At 43.8% G+C, this 19,106-nt stretch overlaps 1 protein-coding gene across 1 annotated transcript in view; it reads right to left on the reverse strand.

The window, feature by feature from the left end:
- Positions 1 to 19,106, reverse strand: part of NAF1 (nuclear assembly factor 1 ribonucleoprotein) — a 108,253-nt gene that overhangs the window by 51,654 nt on the left and 37,493 nt on the right. The window contains exon 5 of the mRNA XM_078677007.1: positions 16,156 to 16,238. Within this exon, the coding sequence (XP_078533133.1) occupies positions 16,156 to 16,238 (83 nt within the window). The remainder of the gene's footprint in view (positions 1 to 16,155; positions 16,239 to 19,106) is intronic.

A 19,106-nucleotide genomic window follows, 5' to 3' on the forward strand; every position in this document is an offset into this window, starting at 1 on the left:
CGCGCCTCGCTTCGCGTACCGGAGCACTTCCGGGTGCGCTAACGCGACGCGTCATATGACGCATTACGCGACAACGCGATACGTTGCGGTTACGCGACGCGTCACCATGTTGTTTCGTAACGCGGCAGTTGAGCAAACGGAACGTTTACCGGTTCGCGGACCGGGTCGCGGCAAGAAATTGAGCTAACGGGAAGCTCACCGGTTCGCGTACCGGGAGCGAAACAAAAAAAGTAATTTAAAAAAAATACATATTAAAAACAAAATATATTTTTCGATTTAAAGAATACATTTTAAAGGTTTTGATATTTGCTATTAAAAAACCATTGAAATTCACTGAAAAAACCATAGGTTAGAGACCATATATAGTTAGCTGGACATTTTATATAGTTAGCTGGACATTTTATTGACCTAAAACCAATGAAATTCCATATATAGTTAGTTGCACTAACTATATATCGCGCACCCGCAATCCACTGCTGATGATGTCACATATTACATCATTCATGACATGGTCAGTGACATCACTGATGACATCACTGATGACATCTCAAATGACATCACTGATCACAACACTGATGATATCATTCATGTGATAATACGATGCACGTCCTCACACTCTAATATTACCTTTGATACACCCAGTGTTAAACACAGACAACCATTCTTGAAGTCATTGACACACCAATACCAGTTACTACATATGCACACACTGATTCCTAGGTCTATACACACATCCACTCATTTACCCATAGAATTACTCATACATATAGTCACTCATCAATACAACACTATCATCTGCACTCAAACACCTATACAGACACTCACATTCTGCCACTCATCCATTGAGTTACTCACACATCTAGTCAGTCATGCAAAGATTCAATCACACTTCCTCAACTATACAGTTATACACAAAACACCTTACTTATTAAAACATATACTAACATATACTTACTTTGGTATACAATTACTGATACAAGTACACAATGATCCATACATCCACTCGCACAATTAGTGGCTCTTATGTATAGTCATTTATATATGCCAGCTACCTACACACACACTCAGTCTCCCATACAAATACTCGGGCAACCAATCAATAACACATATAGCCTGTCGTATAGCTACTGATCAACACATGCAGTAGCTTACACACCAGACATATTGTTGCCCACATTCAGACAGTTTAGTCACTAACCCATGCATTCAGTAAGACACATGTAATCACTCAATCATACAGTCAGTCACGCACCTACTGAATCTTTCATCCAGACACTTATATATCCTCTCATTCTTCAATATGTAAAACATATTTAAACTTTACAGAAACACACAGTCACTGGATGATGTCATCAGTGATGTCATTTGAGATGTCATCAGTGATGTCACTGACCATGTCATGAATGATGTAATATGTGACATCATCAGCAGTGGATTGCGGGTGCGCGATATATAGTTAGTGCAACTAACTATATATGGAATTTCATTGGTTTTATGTCAATAAAATGTCCAGCTAACTATATATGGCCTCTAACCTATGGTTTTTTCAGTGAATTTTCAAGGTTTTGTAAATGCTAATTCCTAACTATATATGGTCTATAACCTATGGTTTTTTCAGTGTGTGTGTATATATATATATATATATATATATATATATATATATATATATATTCACTGAAAAAACCATAGGTTATAGACCATATATAGTTAGGAATTAGCATTTACAAAACCTTGAAAATTCACTGAAAAAACCATAGGTTATAGACCATATATAGTTAGGAATTAGCATTTAAAAAACCTTATTTTACTCACACAAAACCATTGAAATTCCATATATAGTTAGTTGCACTAACTATATATTGCGCACCCGCAATCCACTGCTGATGATGTCACATATTACATCATTCATGACATGGTCAGTGACATCACTGATGACATCACTGATGACATCTCAAATGACATCACTGATGACATCACTGATGACAACATCCAGTGACTATGTTTCTGTAAAGTTAAAATATGTCTTACATATTGAAGAATGAGTGGATGTATAAGTGTCTGGACGAAGGATTTAGTAGGTGCATGACTGAATGTATGAGTGAGTGATTAAATGTGTCTCACTGAGTGCATGGGTTAGTGACTAAACTGTCTTAATTTGTGCATCATTATGTCTGTTGTTCTGTAAACTGCTGCATGTGTTGATCAGTAGCTATATGAGTAACTATATGGGTTATTGATTGATTGCCCAAATATTTGCATGGGAGACTGAGTGTGTGTGTGGCTGGATGGGAGGTGTGTGACTCTGTACAGATCAATGTGTACTTGTATCAATGATTGTATAAGAGAGTAAGTATGTGTTAGTATATGGTTGAAAACGTAAGGTGCTCTATGTTTAACTGTATAGAGTAGAAAATGGAAGTGTGATTGATTCTTTACAGGACTGACTAGGTGTGTGAGTAACTCCATGGATGAGTGGCAGAGTGTGAGTGTCTGTATAGGTGTATGAGTGCATATGATTGTGTTGTAAACATGAGTGATTGTATGTATGAATGATTGTATGGGTGAATGAGTGAATGTGTGTGTAGACGTAGGAATCAGTGAGTACGTATGTAGTAACTAGTATTGGTGTGTCAATGGTTTCAAAAATTATACTCTGTTTTTAACACTGGGTGAAACAGAGGTTATATTAAAATGTGAGGAGATGCATTGTATTGTCACATGAATGATATCATCAGTGATGTGGTCATTGATGTCAAATGAGATGTCATCAGTGATGTCATCAGTGATGTCATTTGAGATGTCATCAGTGATGTCATCAGTGATGTCACTGACCATGTCATGAATGATGTAATATGTGACATCATCAGCAGTGGATTGCGGGTGCGCAATATATAGTTAGTGCAACTAACTATATATGGAATTTCAATGGTTTTGTGTGAGTAAAATAAGGTTTTTTAAATGCTAATTCCTAACTATATATGGTCTATAACCTATGGTTTTTTCAGTGAATTTTCAAGGTTTTGTAAATGCTAATTCCTAACTATATATGGTCTATAACCTATGGTTTTTTCAGTGAATTTCAATGGTTTTTTAATAGCAAATATCATAAGCTGTCGAATGTCAAGTACGTGGTAAGAATTTTTTTTTTCGTGTTTATGCACACTGATCTGCTTTGATTGCTGCCCCCCACCCCTCATTTCTATTAGGAGTACTCTCTCTTTGCAGATAGTGAAGGGTAGTTAATGCAGCCCTTTCCCCCTTTGTAATCCGTCGTGCCTGCTTCTCTCTCCATTTGATTGATTGTTCTCTTTGGTTCATTCTCTATTTACAAACAAGCACAGAGTCGCAATACTCTGTTTAGTCTTTGCAGATAGCGAAAAATCGTGTAAAAAAACAAAAGGAATCGAGCAAAATCAGTAGGCCACTAATGGGATCTCTTTTGACCTCGCTAAAATAGAAACATTAGGAACAACCTGTTGAAAATAGCAATGCGTATGTATATAAGCGGCGTTCATTTGTGTTCACAGTACCCCTTGTTGATTGTTTCAATCGAGCATTGAATTGTTCGAAGTTAATTCTCTTAACGATCTTCTCTACCTGCAAACGAGGAAGAATAGGAATATTCTATCTCCCTTTGCAGATAGTGAAGGGTAGGTAACGCAAGCCTTTAACACGTCGTACCTATTTCATTCCTCATTGATTGATTGATTGTCCGAACATTGACTGTTTGGGAATTAGTTCTTTTTGGAGGTATTCCCTGTTTGCAAATAAACGTAGGAAAATCTTTGCAAGTAGTGAAAGGGTACGTAATGCGGACCGTTCTCCCCCGTTGTAATCTGTCATGCCTATCTACTCCCCACTGATTGATGCACCTTTTTCACCCGGACCATTTACTAGAGATACGTCATCTGGCCCGACCAGAGAGCACCCCTAGTGAAAAGGACATATGCAATAATAACGAAGTGATCACTGTATCCTGTTAACAGAAACTTTACCATGAAACAACCTGGAAAGAAAAAAATAGGAAAACGAAAATCAGTAGGCCACTGATGAACATGAACTTTTATTAAACAACGAACAAAGAAACGATAACATAACGTAATGATAAAACCTATTAATGTCCTAGAAACAAGAAAACGTTAAAATATGCCAGTGGTGAGAGACCAGAAAAACAGTAAGAGAAACCAAATCACCCCTCGCTGTCCCACCGCCTGCCACGCCAAAAAAATCGATAGACTAGGGAAAATGCAAGTCAGTAGAACATCCACCCCCACTCTGGAAACTTCCAAGGTGGGGCAGGGTTCCGGCTACGCCCAGCCGGGAGCAGCCCATATAAGGCAGGTTCTGCTGCCACGCCTCGGCCAGGAGATCCTAACGTAGGGTGTAGCCGGAGGAGAGGCCGAGACCAGCGGGACCCGGCCAGGGGATTGCCTTTACAACGCTGAACAGTTGCAGGGGGGGGGGAATGTCTCCTCGACCCTCCCCTCTCTCTCCCAGTCCGGCCGCGGTGGCCCTTGAGAGTTTCAGGTAGTCCCGCCACATGCTCTTCCGGTCCGGCCACCAACGGTCAGGGGGCCGAGGCCGACGGGATCCGGCTGCAGCCGATAAACCAAGAAACCCGTTCATGGGGCCAGAGCCAGGGGCGTCCGGCCGACATCCACCGGAAGCCCGGCCCGAAGACGGACGGGACACTTCTTTCTTTTATAATGGCTGCGACAACACTGGAGGGGGATGTCTTGCACATGCCTCCGACCCCCCCTCGTCCTCATCGCCTGGTCCGGCCATAACAAATCTCAAGCGAGACGCCGTGGGGTGCACTGGGAGGGAGAGACGGTGCGAACAGGCCTCTCCCGCCTCCCCAGGTGGAGGCTTCCCAGCTGCACCCTCAGCGCTCCAGGCGGTGGCATCCTAACAACTCCAGTGCTGCACAGTTTCGGAACGACCTAGATAACGGTTCTTCCACTGTGGCCATGCTGCAACGTCTCGCCCGGCAGGGTGGAGCCCGTCCGCTCATGTGACCCCGCGATCGCCGGTAGCTGCCGAACTCTCAAAATGGCGGTCGACCTGGCAAGAGCGGGCCCAACATAAAGAAATGGCCCGGTCACTGGTTGACTCCACCACCGTAGTCCTCCACGACCTTGAAGATTCTAGAGGAGCCGCGGGAGTCTCCGACCCCCGATGGGGAATGACTGCCATGATCGCCCGTGGAGTGACGAAACTGTATCCGCGGGACGTCGGCGCTCCCATGCTGGCGCCAGCCTCACTTTGAATTACTACAATCCTGCAGACCTCACTTCCGGTGAAAGCACAGTGTGACCCGGTAGGAAAAATTATTGCACCCCCTCCCCTTTTTGACTGATAGTTCAAACCACCGATCCTTTCCTTTGCCCTTTTAACGGAACTTTGGACTGCCTCCCCCTCTTTTACATTTTCTAGAGAAAACAAAACATTAACCACTACATTAGCATAGCAGTTGACACCAGAACTGTTTTCAAATTGAAAACCAACAACATCTTCAACAGAATCCTTTTTGTTTCTGCTGTGACCCTGCTACAGCACAGGCATTGTCCCCAGCAGTAATTCTGCAATGCCGGTAAGAATAGCTGTGGTGCCTACTGGACTCACTCACCCCCGCGGCGCCCCACGCCGTTATTTGCTGGGCGGCAACTTGCTAGACATCACTTTCGTGCCATCTAGATTTCAGCGCGTTCTGCTGCCTTGGAACTATTCGCACAACAGACCGCTACTGACAAGAATATTTCATTATTGGTGCTGTCAATTTCAATAAATCTATTGGATAATTAAAAAGAAATTGCCACGGTCTCTTCGTTGTTTAAATGTTTTTACTGTTTTTGTTTTGTTGTATATATTTATATGTTATTAAAGTTTTATATTCCTACTACTTTGTTGGAGTGCTATATATTTTTAATGTGACACATAATTGTAAAAACTTTGATGTACAAAGAGTCATTCCTGGAATCTTCCGCTTCAGGCTCGGTCCTCTCCCCAATCACAATACAGGATGGTTTTCAGATAGTAGGAACGCGTGTGCTGTGACGGATCACATCGGGTGTGGGCCTTGATCTACTATAACTCCTTTGAAGAGGGGTGATTCTTTACAGCTGGGGCCATAAACTACATCTGCAGGGCTAGCTGATAGCCTAGGACCGGCCTGGACATTCGGACACAGAGGAAGAGGAGTGTCAGAGGGTGCGGTAGTGAATAGGGCGAAAGGGAGGTGTCGGGCGGGCACAGAGTGTGATTCTCAGGGAAGAGCAGCGCAGATGGGGGAAGGTTTATTGCCCATGCATAAGACAGAGAGCGGTGGTGACCAGTGCCTGGGGGAGATGCTTACGAGGGTGAGGAGCCATGCTACGAATCGACAGCGTGCAGAGAGTGGGTCTGGTCAAGACATCTAAAATGGCTGCCGTGCACGACAAAAGTGTGGCATTTCAAAAAAGGCAAGATGGCGCAGACAATGTTTTTCAACACTTCCTCATTTCCTTCGAATCGAACGTTAACAGACGTTGGGGCATATTACCAAAGTTAAGCGATATTTATCGCTAACGATGCTTACCAACCAATTTTTTACCACTAAGCATCGTCAGAAATTATCGAAGATAAACCTTACTATTATCAAGGTTTATCGCAAATGCGATAATAAACGGCCGCAATGCATGAATATCGCTAAAAACTCAGCGATATTCATGCATTACCGAGCTAATACTCTTAGCCATGTTATCCACCTCCCATTGGATAACATGGCTAAGAACTGCTCAGGGCAGGTGTTACTTTTTGGAGATATTCGCGCTTAGCGCGAATATCTCCAAAAGTTGGTAATAGGAGATAGATATCTTGCATGTTGTAATGCAAGTTATTGTGGTATATGGAACTCATACCATAATCTCTCAGGAAAGCAGAAACTGATCCTTTTGGGACCGCCTAAAAAGGCCTAGGGGGTGAGGAGTACTCTACTTTGCCCCCTTTTCACGTTCCGAACTATTTTATTTTACTCTCTTCTGTAATTACACAAAATACCAGCGATAAGATGCATCGGAGACACACAGTGAGAGAAAGGAGGCCGGAGATGAAGAAGACATGTCAAATACACATTGGAGATAATATAGTGGCAGAAGGGAAGTAAATATGAGTAAACTTACCATGTAACATAAAAATGTTGCACTCTATACTATAAGTCTCATTTTATACTACAATCACTTCGCTACAACCTCATAAATTAAAAATAAAAATAAATAATGTCTCAAACAATTTTTGATTTCTAAATATAAATTTATTCTTCAGAATTTTCTAAATTTGAAACAACTACTAACATGTCCTCATCAGTAATTTCCTCTTCAATCATCTCATCTGGAATCTCCTCATTAAAAGTCTGCAATGATGATTCTTGTAACTCTATGGTCTCCAAACACTCGATAAATTCGCCATCAAGAGATTGATCAAAAAAATCATTCAAGTCATCTCCTCCTTCTGACAATATTTCATTATTGGTGCTGTCAATTTCAATCAATGTAGTGGAATCATTCAAGTCATCTCCTCGTGACAATATTTCATTATTGGTGCTCTCAATTTCAATCAATGTAGTGGAATCATTCAAGTCATCTCCTCCTTGTGACAATATTTCATTATTGGTGCTGTCCATTTCAATCAATCTAATGGAATCATACAAGCCATCTCCTCCTTGTGACAATATTTCATTATTGGTGCTCTCAATTTCAATCAATGTAGTGGAATCATTCAAGTCATCTCCTTGTGACAATATTTCATTCTTGGTGCTGTCCATTTCAATCAATCTAATGGAATCATACAAGTCATGTCCTCCTTGTGACAATATTTCATTATTGGTGCTCTCAATTTCAATCAATGTAGTGGACAATTCAAAAGAAATTGCCACGGTCTCTTCATTGTGAGCCATTTTATTTTGAAATTGCTTGCTGTAAATTGCAGAAAAAAATAATCACTTTCATTTATCGTTTTTAGTAATACATAATATAAAACTAACTTCATCAAGTATTTAGTATAACAGAAGGACAGCAAATAAATAACAGAAAACATTTTTCAAATTATCTTCAAGTGTACAACATAGTTCCCCTTACAAATTAACAACTCACCTTTTTAAAAGTAGCAGAAGTGTTAGTACTGTGTAAATCAAACACCAGAAATTCACCACCAAAAATTCCTCACAAATGTACCTCAGACAGTAGTATCACAAAATGGCTGTGGTTTCCTCTCATTTGACATATATACATAACCAATTAACTTTCATCACACACAAATACAAAACCAAAGTAACATTTTAATTGGTTCTAAATTTCAACACTTTCAAATGTGTTTTCCCCATGCAATTTTCCATAGGACATTTACATACGTCTACAGCCTGAATGGCTGAACGGAATTACACCAAACTTGGCAAAATGGTACATCAAACCTAAGAGGTCAGGAAGGATCTACTATGCCCCCTTATGGTCATTTCCCCCTTCGCTTTGGCCTCCTCTTGTCTCTCAATCCTACCGAGGGACAAGATGGCGGCCGCTACGGACTGTTTGGAATGTTGACAGACGCCGGAGAACCAATCAGCTTCGCAAAGCTCCGTAACGCGAAAAGTACGCGAAGCGGAGCGCTGTTACAGATATATATCTTTTTTTCAACGTTAATTTCTCAAAATCCACTGGAGCACATATATTGAGACCTAGCAAAGGCACATCGGGCTACCAGTCCCTAATATTTTGCCAAGTTTCGTGCAAATCCATTCAGCCGTTCGATTATTATTATTTTGGTTTTTTTTTGCCCCGCGGGGCCCTTTTAAAACCTCCACATCAAACCTAGGGGGTCAGCGAGGATCTACTATGCCCCCTTATAGTTATTTCCCCCTTTGTTTTGACCTCCTCTTGTCTCTCGATCCTACCGAGAGACAAGATGGCGGCCGCTACGGACTGTTTGGAATGTTGACAGACGCCGGAGAACCAATCAGCTTCGCTTCACAAAGCTCCGTTGCGCGAAAAGTCCGCGAACCAGAGCGCTAACCGGTCCGCTGTTACAGATATATATCTTTTTTTAAACGTTAATTTCTCAAAATCCACTGGAGCACATATATTGAGACCTACAAAAGGCACATCGGGCTACCAGTCCCTACAATTTTGCCAAGTTTCGTGCAAATCCATTCAGCCGTTCGGGCTAAAAGTGAGGCCAACCGCCCTATGGAAAACTCAATGTTAAAAACACGTTTTGGGACCCCCCTTTTTTCTCGGCCCCCACTGGACGAACCCCCCCCAAATTTTCAAGGGCTGCTCAGAAACAAAATGTGCCATTTTCCTGAAAATTTCAGCCGATTCCGTCCACAAACGCCAAAGTTATTAGACATAGAATTTTCAAAAAACCCATAGAGAAAAAATCCTAACTATATATACCTACTGGCGACCGCCAGTAGGTAATATATATATATATATATATATATATATATATATATATATATATATATATATATATATATATATATATATATATATATATATATATATATATATATATATATATATATCCACAAATCTCCTCCTGAAAGAATAAAAGGCCACAGCAGGGGAAACGTTGGAAACACCTTTATTCCAGAACAGCTGGCAAATGAAGTTCAAAACACCCGCTGTGGCGAATGCATTTCGGCGTCCTTTGCCTTCTTCAGCGCCGTGGGTGTAACAGTCCGAGAGCAGGTGAGTATCCCAGAGTTAAATGTCCTGCCCCGCCCTGCCTCTGAAAGCACTGCTCCGCCCCCTCAGGTTCAATCCTATCGCCTTAACCTCCATGTGCACGCCTCATGAACAGCGCCTACAGGTCCCAGCATGCACTTCTTCATGCCGGTAGGAAATGCGTAGGGTGGATCAGTGCCGCATAGAACCCCAATGTCCAGGAGTCCTGAAATTAAGTGCCTCCTTGCGTCCCCAACCGCATCAACCACCTTACCGCAGGATTCCTTTAAGCGGGGGCAAGGTTAACAGTGTCACCTCGCCCAGCGTGATGGCAGTGACATCAACACCGCTCCTTCTCGTCCCGGGCTTGGGGGTGGGCTTTGGTCATTCCTGTTCCCAGGATTCCAAAAAAAACACCGAAGTGTAGACCAGCGAAACCAAAGCCTCTTGGAAATGCGGGGGCCTTTTGAGCGCGACACTGGAAATCGCGCAAAATTGATGTCCACAAATCTCCTCCTGAAAGAATAAAAGGCCACAGCAGGGGAAACGTTGGAAACACCTTTATTCCAGAACAGATGGCAAATGAAGTTCAAAACACCCGCTGTGGCGAATGCATTTCGGCGTCCTTTGCCTTCTTCAGCGCCGTGGGTGTAACAGTCAGAGAGCAGGTGAGTATCCCAGAGTTAAATGTCCTGCCCCGCCCTGCCTCTGAAAGCACTGCTTCGCCCCCTCAGGTTCAATCCTATCGCCTTAACCTCCATGTGGACGCCTCATGAACAGCGCCTACAGGTCCCAGCATGCACTTCTTCATGCCGGTAGGAAATGCGTACGGTGGATCAGTGCCGCATAGAACCCCAATGTCCAGGAGTCCTGAAATTAAGTGCCTCCTTGCGTCCCCAACCGCATCAACCCCCTTACCGCAGGATTCCTTTAAGCGGGGGCAAGGTTAACAGTGTCACCTCGCCCAGCGTGATGGCAGTGACATCAACACCGCTCCTTCTCGTCCCGGGCTTGGGGGTGGGCTTTGGTCATTCCTGTACCCAGGATTCCAAAAAAAAAAAACACCGAAGTGTAGACCAGCGAAACCAAAGCCTCTTGGAAATGCGGGGGCCTTTTGAGCGCGACACTGGAAATCGCGCAAAATTGATGTCCACAAATCTCCTCCTGAAAGAATAAAAGGCCACAGCAGGGGAAACGTTGGAAACACCTTTATTCCAGAACAGATGGCAAATGAAGTTCAAAACACCCGCTGTGGCGAATGCATTTCGGCGTCCTTTGCCTTCTTCAGCGCCGTGGGTGTAACAGTCCGAGAGCAGGTGAGTATCCCAGAGTTAAATGTCCTGCCCCGCCCTGCCTCTGAAAGCACTGCTCCGCCCCCTCAGGTTCAATCCTATCGCCTTAACCTCCATGTGCACGCCTCATGAACAGCGCCTACAGGTCCCAGCATGCACTTCTTCATGCCGGTAGGAAATGCGTAGGGTGGATCAGTGCCGCATAGAACCCCAATGTCCAGGAGTCCTGAAATTAAGTGCCTCCTTGCGTCCCCAACCGCATCAACCACCTTACCGCAGGATTCCTTTAAGCGGGGGCAAGGTTAACAGTGTCACCTCGCCCAGCGTGATGGCAGTGACATCAACACCGCTCCTTCTCGTCCCGGGCTTGGGGGTGGGCTTTGGTCATTCCTGTTCCCAGGATTCCAAAAAAAACACCGAAGTGTAGACCAGCGAAACCAAAGCCTCTTGGAAATGCGGGGGCCTTTTGAGCGCGACACTGGAAATCGCGCAAAATTGATGTCCACAAATCTCCTCCTGAAAGAATAAAAGGCCACAGCAGGGGAAACGTTGGAAACACCTTTATTCCAGAACAGATGGCAAATGAAGTTCAAAACACCCGCTGTGGCGAATGCATTTCGGCGTCCTTTGCCTTCTTCAGCGCCGTGGGTGTAACAGTCAGAGAGCAGGTGAGTATCCCAGAGTTAAATGTCCTGCCCCGCCCTGCCTCTGAAAGCACTGCTTCGCCCCCTCAGGTTCAATCCTATCGCCTTAACCTCCATGTGGACGCCTCATGAACAGCGCCTACAGGTCCCAGCATGCACTTCTTCATGCCGGTAGGAAATGCGTACGGTGGATCAGTGCCGCATAGAACCCCAATGTCCAGGAGTCCTGAAATTAAGTGCCTCCTTGCGTCCCCAACCGCATCAACCCCCTTACCGCAGGATTCCTTTAAGCGGGGGCAAGGTTAACAGTGTCACCTCGCCCAGCGTGATGGCAGTGACATCAACACCGCTCCTTCTCGTCCCGGGCTTGGGGGTGGGCTTTGGTCATTCCTGTACCCAGGATTCCAAAAAAAAAACCACCGAAGTGTAGACCAGCGAAACCAAAGCCTCTTGGAAATGCGGGGGCCTTTTGAGCGCGACACTGGAAATCGCGCAAAATTGATGTCCACAAATCTCCTCCTGAAAGAATAAAAGGCCACAGCAGGGGAAACGTTGGAAACACCTTTATTCCAGAACAGATGGCAAATGAAGTTCAAAACACCCGCTGTGGCGAATGCATTTCGGCGTCCTTTGCCTTCTTCAGCGCCGTGGGTGTAACAGTCAGAGAGCAGGTGAGTATCCCAGAGTTAAATGTCCTGCCCCGCCCTGCCTCTGAAAGCACTGCTCCGCCCCCTCAGGTTCAATCCTATCGCCTTAACCTCCATGTGGACGCCTCATGAACAGCGCCTACAGGTCCCAGCATGCACTTCTTCATGCCGGTAGGAAATGCGTAGGGTGGATCAGTGCCGCATAGAACCCCAATGTCCAGGAGTCCTGGAATTAAGTGCCTCCTTGCGTCCCCAACCGCATCAACCACCTTACCGCAGGATTCCTTTAAGCGGGGGCAAGGTTAACAGTGTCACCTCGCCCAGCGTGATGGCAGTGACATCAACACCGCTCCTTCTCGTCCCGGGCTTGGGGGTGGGCTTTGGTCATTCCTGTTCCCAGGATTCCAAAAAAAACACCGAAGTGTAGACCAGCGAAACCAAAGCCTCTTGGAAATGCGGGGGCCTTTTGAGCGCGACACTGGAAATCGCGCAAAATTGATGTCCACAAATCTCCTCCTGAAAGAATAAAAGGCCACAGCAGGGGAAACGTTGGAAACACCTTTATTCCAGAACAGATGGCAAATGAAGTTCAAAACACCCGCTGTGGCGAATGCATTTCGGCGTCCTTTGCCTTCTTCAGCGCCGTGGGTGTAACAGTCAGAGAGCAGGTGAGTATCCCAGAGTTAAATGTCCTGCCCCGCCCTGCCTCTGAAGGCACTGCTCCGCCCCCTCAGGTTCAATCCTATCGCCTTAACCTCCATGTGGACGCCTCATGAACAGCGCCTACAGGTCCCAGCATGCACTTCTTCATGCCGGTAGGAAATGCGTAGGGTGGATCAGTGCCGCATAGAACCCCAATGTCCAGGAGTCCTGAAATTAAGTGCCTCCTTGCGTCCCCAACCGCATCAACCACCTTACCGCAGGATTCCTTTATATATATATATATATGATTACCAAAGCAGAGTGGGACAACAGTTTCCACGGGGGCATGAGAGGGCGGCCCTGTAGTAACATTTTCGACAAGGGCCCCATCCCGTCTGTATACCTATCTTAGGCTCGGCTTCCCCTGCTTGCATGTCCCTGTGGGGACGTTTGTCCGACTTTGCTTGGGAAATTCCCAACAGGGGCAAGTATATATAAATATGCTTTGCAATTATTTAATCTTGCGCATGCTAATCTCATGCCCTTAACAATAACCAGACATTAGTCACGTCAATGGGGAAGTGACCTCTTTGCTAACCCACCCTGACGAAAGCCCAGGACCTCACAGAGGCCAGTAAAACAGGGCTGAAACATGTTGGTGATATAGGGTTATAGGACCATCACATGACCCTTATAACATGTTCTATCCTTCCGTCCCACTCTGCCAATAAAGGATACTTTTGAAGTGGGTGAGGAATTTCATCTTTAAAGTTATGCCCTCTTACACCTTTTCTACATAAAGTGCTCCTTGGAATACGGTAGAGTCCACCCAGACCTTTGGGAGTCTGGGTGAACCCGATGATGAAGCATGCCACTACTATAGGGTTATATAAAGAAAAGGGTCACTTTTCCTTTCCCATCCCTGTAAGTGAGTGTGCCGTCCACGACATACCACTGGTCCTATACTAGCCTTCAAGGAGCCGTTCCTGTGCTCCAAAAGGGATACTCCATTGTTCTGTAGCTCATTAAATGTAACTAGTCAGTCCAAGAGAACTGTAGGCAACTTTGCAATTCATTATGAATATCTGAGGCAGTACTATACATAGGGCACATTGGCCGTATGTGCTGTGATGCATCTTTAAGTAGGTGTGATGCGTACACAAACACAGACAGTGCGCCATGTTGGCATAAACAAAGCGGCAGGCACCGCGCGGTGCCTGCAGCTTTGTTTATGCAAATGCTGGGGGGTACCACGGGTACCCCCTGTGTGCACCCCCCACCCCTCCTTCACTCTGGGGGCCCGGAGGGGGCCCCCAGAGTGAAGACCGCATCGCCGCCACGGAAAGGCATCCGATTTGGCCCATCACAATATGGCTGGCGGTGTCTATTTGACACCACCACCATATTAATCCTTTTCCTCCCCGGCCGCAAGGCGACCTGGGCGGAAAAGCGGCGGACGGTCTTTCCATCCGTCGCTGTCCCCCGACCCCCCCGCCATACTAATATGGTGGGGGGGGGCATTTGGGAGTGGATGTCGGCAGATTGCCCCCGCCAGGCCAGCGGTGGCTACCGCCAGCCTGGCGGGGGCAATCCGGCCGACATCCTAATGGGCCTCTAGATCTTATCAGCACCAAATGTGCACCAACATCATTGCTCTTGGCAAAGACAACGTATTATATTGGTTTTACAAGTTAGCAGTTGAGCTCTATCGGAAAATGCAGAGGGCAGTTGGGATGCCAAAGGATTTTGCTGATCTAAAAGAATTTATGTAACTATCAGCTTTCTCTTTTACACACATGATTACCAAATTACCTTAATGACATGTTAAGAGAAACATACGCTCAGAATTTAAAACTCCACTTTCATAAGAAATAGGATTTTAAAACAGACATGCAGCCAAATAAAATTCCCAAGTCAGCAACTATAGATCCAATGTGTTCTAAGCAAGCACTGGCAAAGCCAGAATGTCTCAATTTAAATGTATGGTGGTACTGAAGGTATTAATAGTGGTGGTACTGAAGGTATTAATAGTGATGGTACTGTTGCAGGGATTCTGCCCATACAAAACTATACGCAGGAAACCAGGACCTTGGTAGATAGTGTACCAACCTATCACCTCAGTACCCAAAATCCCAGAAACCGACAGGCAATAGTATCTCGTTCATTCTCCGACAAACAGTGAAGCTACCAATAATTCGACAACCCAGAACACACCACTCCTAACTCTCAGGAATCGCGGCGGGAGCAAGACAACTTTTGCCCACTCACTCATAGTTGTCCACAATAAGATTATTCAGAGTCACAGTATAGTTTTAAATGTTATATACAATATATCGGAGAAAACAACATGATAAAAAGTCAAACATTTTATTGAAGCTCAGCAAATCTTTAGATGGGTATACCCTCGATACCCTTGAATATGTTCAGGTAGAATATAACCATTACATTTGACACACAAGCGGAGATGTAATAAATGGAATTTATATAGTGCAGTTACTCTTTCACTCCAAGTTCATAGTCTACCAGACCGCCATCCGTCATTCAGACACATGGGATATCTTAACAACAAACCAAAGTGACTGAACCTAGCTTGCACAACCAGAGATAAAATTGTGCAAACTGAGACTTGGCGCTACAGGCTCTGCTCACCTGTATGTCGAGCTTCTCAGACCTTTTTCCTCTGCCAATACAGAAGGAAAGGCAGTAAGATAGCAATCAGGACCTCTTTACAGAAAGGGAGTATTAATGGCTACCAATATAAGAGTAACTACATTGAGTATCTTACACCAACAGTTAATTACTGGACACCTTCCACCAGACACACGTTCTTAAGATTTTGTAGTGATCTTCAATCAATTTTCATTTCCATCATTCCTGGTTGTGATGTTTAGTTTAAACACTAGGAGTTCTTTTTAGCACCTCCACCACACAGCAACTCTACCCGGGTTGCTATCCATTATGTAACTATACATAATATATTAACTGCTTCTCATATATAAGCCCCTCTCTTCTGTACACAAGTACTTTCAGAATTAAAGTAGAGCAAAGCTTTAAATATGCCTTCCTACGAATTGTGTAATCTGTGTGGCCTGTAGCTAAGCTGAGTTTTGCTTCAGATAGCCATTCCCAGTGCTCTAAGCCCCTAAATGGTGGAATTGGTCAGTAAATCAAAAAACATTGAATCTATACACAAAACAATGTATTTAAAACAGCAATATTTTAGTGAACTCACCTTTCCAGCTGAAGATCGGTTTGCTTTGAAAATTACACTGCCTTCACTTAACACAGGCTGGTTGAACAGAGATTCAAAGATTACTAAAAGAATAAAAACACCTCAGTCATAAGTAAAATTGAACATTTGATAAACTATATCTTGGCGTTGGCAAGAGTTGAGCAAAAAAATATTGGGTGAGACAACCTATAGGTAAATATTTCATTAAGTGATTTGAAACATGCCAACGTGCCATATATTATGGAACATAATCCTACACTGAATTATAAAAATGTCTTCAGTATACCACCACATGAAGGCTGACGCTGATCATAAACCATAATGGTGTCTGAAAGCAGATGTGTTCTTTGTATTTGTATTAGCAATTCCTAGGTATTTTAAAACCATTAAGAGATACTCAAGTTAACCACGAGTTAACACAGTGGCACACAAAAATCACCACAAACATTCACAAACAAAGAAAATAAAGCGCTCTTTGCCCCATGTGCCACAGTGATCCCCTATTTAATGGCCTATCGTGTGATTGATCACACTAGCTCAAAGCACTTCAGTAGCATGGTTCCTTGGTCAGATGCAACATCATGATTATTTCTTGTAGGAAACTGCATCACCTACCCAGAGTGACAGCTCAAGTATCTGGCAGAATGCAGGAGAAACTCTATTGAGTTGTATAAATCCTTGACGCAAGTCTTGCCATGTAGAGGCATATGAACATGTGCACACACACACACACTGATAGATAAGCAAAACATGAATACTATACGACTACACACGGTGAAGAATCAACATTTTCAGGGACCATGCTGTATGTCGCTGCTTGGTTAGGAGCTGCTCGAAATGCCCACTGATCAGGCACCCAGCAGTCCCTACCCATGTAAGGAGCAATATTAGGATTGGAATCAGGTAAGGGGAAGTCAAGTATGTATGTGGGCGCATGTAAATATCTGCTCCTGTTTGTGTGAGTTTTTGAGCACATGCAAGTGAGCATATGTACGTGCCTGTGAAAGAATCTTGAGGGTGAGGATATAGTAGTGGTTATATAAAGAGCATAGTTGCAAAAGGCGGTTCCCTTGGACATATTTTGTGAGTCCTAGGTATTAAAGGCATTATGTTGGCCCTGGTATAAGGTGGCCTTCTTTGGCATATTATGTCGGCTATTCATTATGAAGACACAGCTTTTGGGGGAAGGAGACTTGGAAATATGCTGATTTATTTTCACCGAAACTTTAAAGCGTTTAAATGACAATATAAAACTAAAATACAATAGAGGCCTAACAATAAGAAAATGTATAAGATCCTGTTATCTAATTCAAAAACATAACTGGAACGTTTCGGTGTTTGGCTTATTATTAAAAAAACTGTTTTATAGCAGGAACCAGTAACAGGGTGTCAAGCTTTGGTATACATTGGAAATGACAAGACTGTGCAGCACCCAGATTACTGTTAAAGGCAACAATGAGATAGGACACCAATTTGCACATACAAAGGGATAGGGGACAAATTACTACGGGCAAGGATGGGTGTTATAAGAAATATTAAGGACCCATGTAAATAGCACATAACATATCAAGGTTATCATACCTGGCAGTGGAGACAAATCTGTAAATACATCCAGTTAGACGTTTTTAGAAGATGTAGGACAATCGCACCCCAGACAAAGTAAGATGAGCAAAGTTGCAATCTCAGAGTTGTTTCTTTCATAGGTAGCTGCCTACTATATTGCTTTGTTATTATTAGGTTGATGTTACCAAAAAATAAGGTTATCACATCTGCAAAAGTCCATGAGTATCAATGGACAAAACAAGGTCTATTAAATAGGCGTCTCTCTCATTATAATTCGGATGGTTATCAGAGGCAAGAATCCTATGCAAGTAATTTTGGGACAGATATTATATTGGATGATTAGGAAATCTATGAAGATGCTTAAGTGTCAAAACTGCGGAATCATCTTTCATTAATATAACATATGGAACTGATCTCCCTTATAATTAGGTGATGGAAATAGGTAGTAGAGTGCAGACGATCTAGCGTACACTCTTGTAATGGAGTTTCAGGTGCTCTATGTAAAACCGTAAATCTTGACTGTGCAACCACTATTAAAGAGTTCCTTGGGCAAGGTTTCTCAGTTATCACGGAGTTGCCATACCCCATGAGATGACTGGCCTGCAGAATCCACAGAGAACACCATTTCATGGATAGGGATAGTGTAGTCGGAGGTTCTGGGGACTTCTTGGTATGCCGTAGAGAACCACATAAAGCAAACCTTTTTCAGGGCACAGGTGTGGTCCTAACAAAAGGAGTGAACCACAGCAATACATGTTCACACATCTCCTTCATTTAAATAATGCTTAATGAACCTCTGGGCAGCTCAATAATATAGATAAGTTGGGCAGTTATTTGAAGCTCAAAGCCCAGTCAATGTCAATGTCGTCCCTACAGTTTTAAAGTTCTAGCCAACGAGACGGACAACCTGCCACTCTAAGGGAGAAGAGTCTGGAATAGCAGATGAAGCCTCCCTTTCACTACTTATCCAGGTGTATGGTCCTATGAATATGCATCTGCAGTCGGGGGTACTTTCTAGGAAACAGGTGCCCTCAAAGTGGTGCTGAAAAGAAAACAGTAAGAGGGGGAGTTGGAGAAGAAAGGAAAAATTACAGGTACGCCTGATGCCAAGGTTGCCAGGGACTGTCGCCAGTACAAGTATATTATGAAATTAAAGGAATAAAGTGAAGCAACCTTTAGTGTGGGTCAACCCTTCACCATGCCTCAAACTTCTAACAGGTATAAGGAGGAAGTGAGGGAGGCGTAGAAAACCGAAGTGAAATGCTCTATATTAACTTAAGAAAGTAGAAGTATAGATTGAGTCGGTGAACCAGCCTAGCCAGTTATCCACTGAATGACCTAGATGTGCTGACCTATAACTCCAGTTCCACAGTGTTGGTATCTTTCTT

Source organism: Lissotriton helveticus, chromosome 2_1, assembly GCF_964261635.1.
Source record: "Lissotriton helveticus chromosome 2_1, aLisHel1.1, whole genome shotgun sequence".
Lineage (NCBI taxonomy): Eukaryota > Metazoa > Chordata > Amphibia > Caudata > Salamandridae > Lissotriton > Lissotriton helveticus.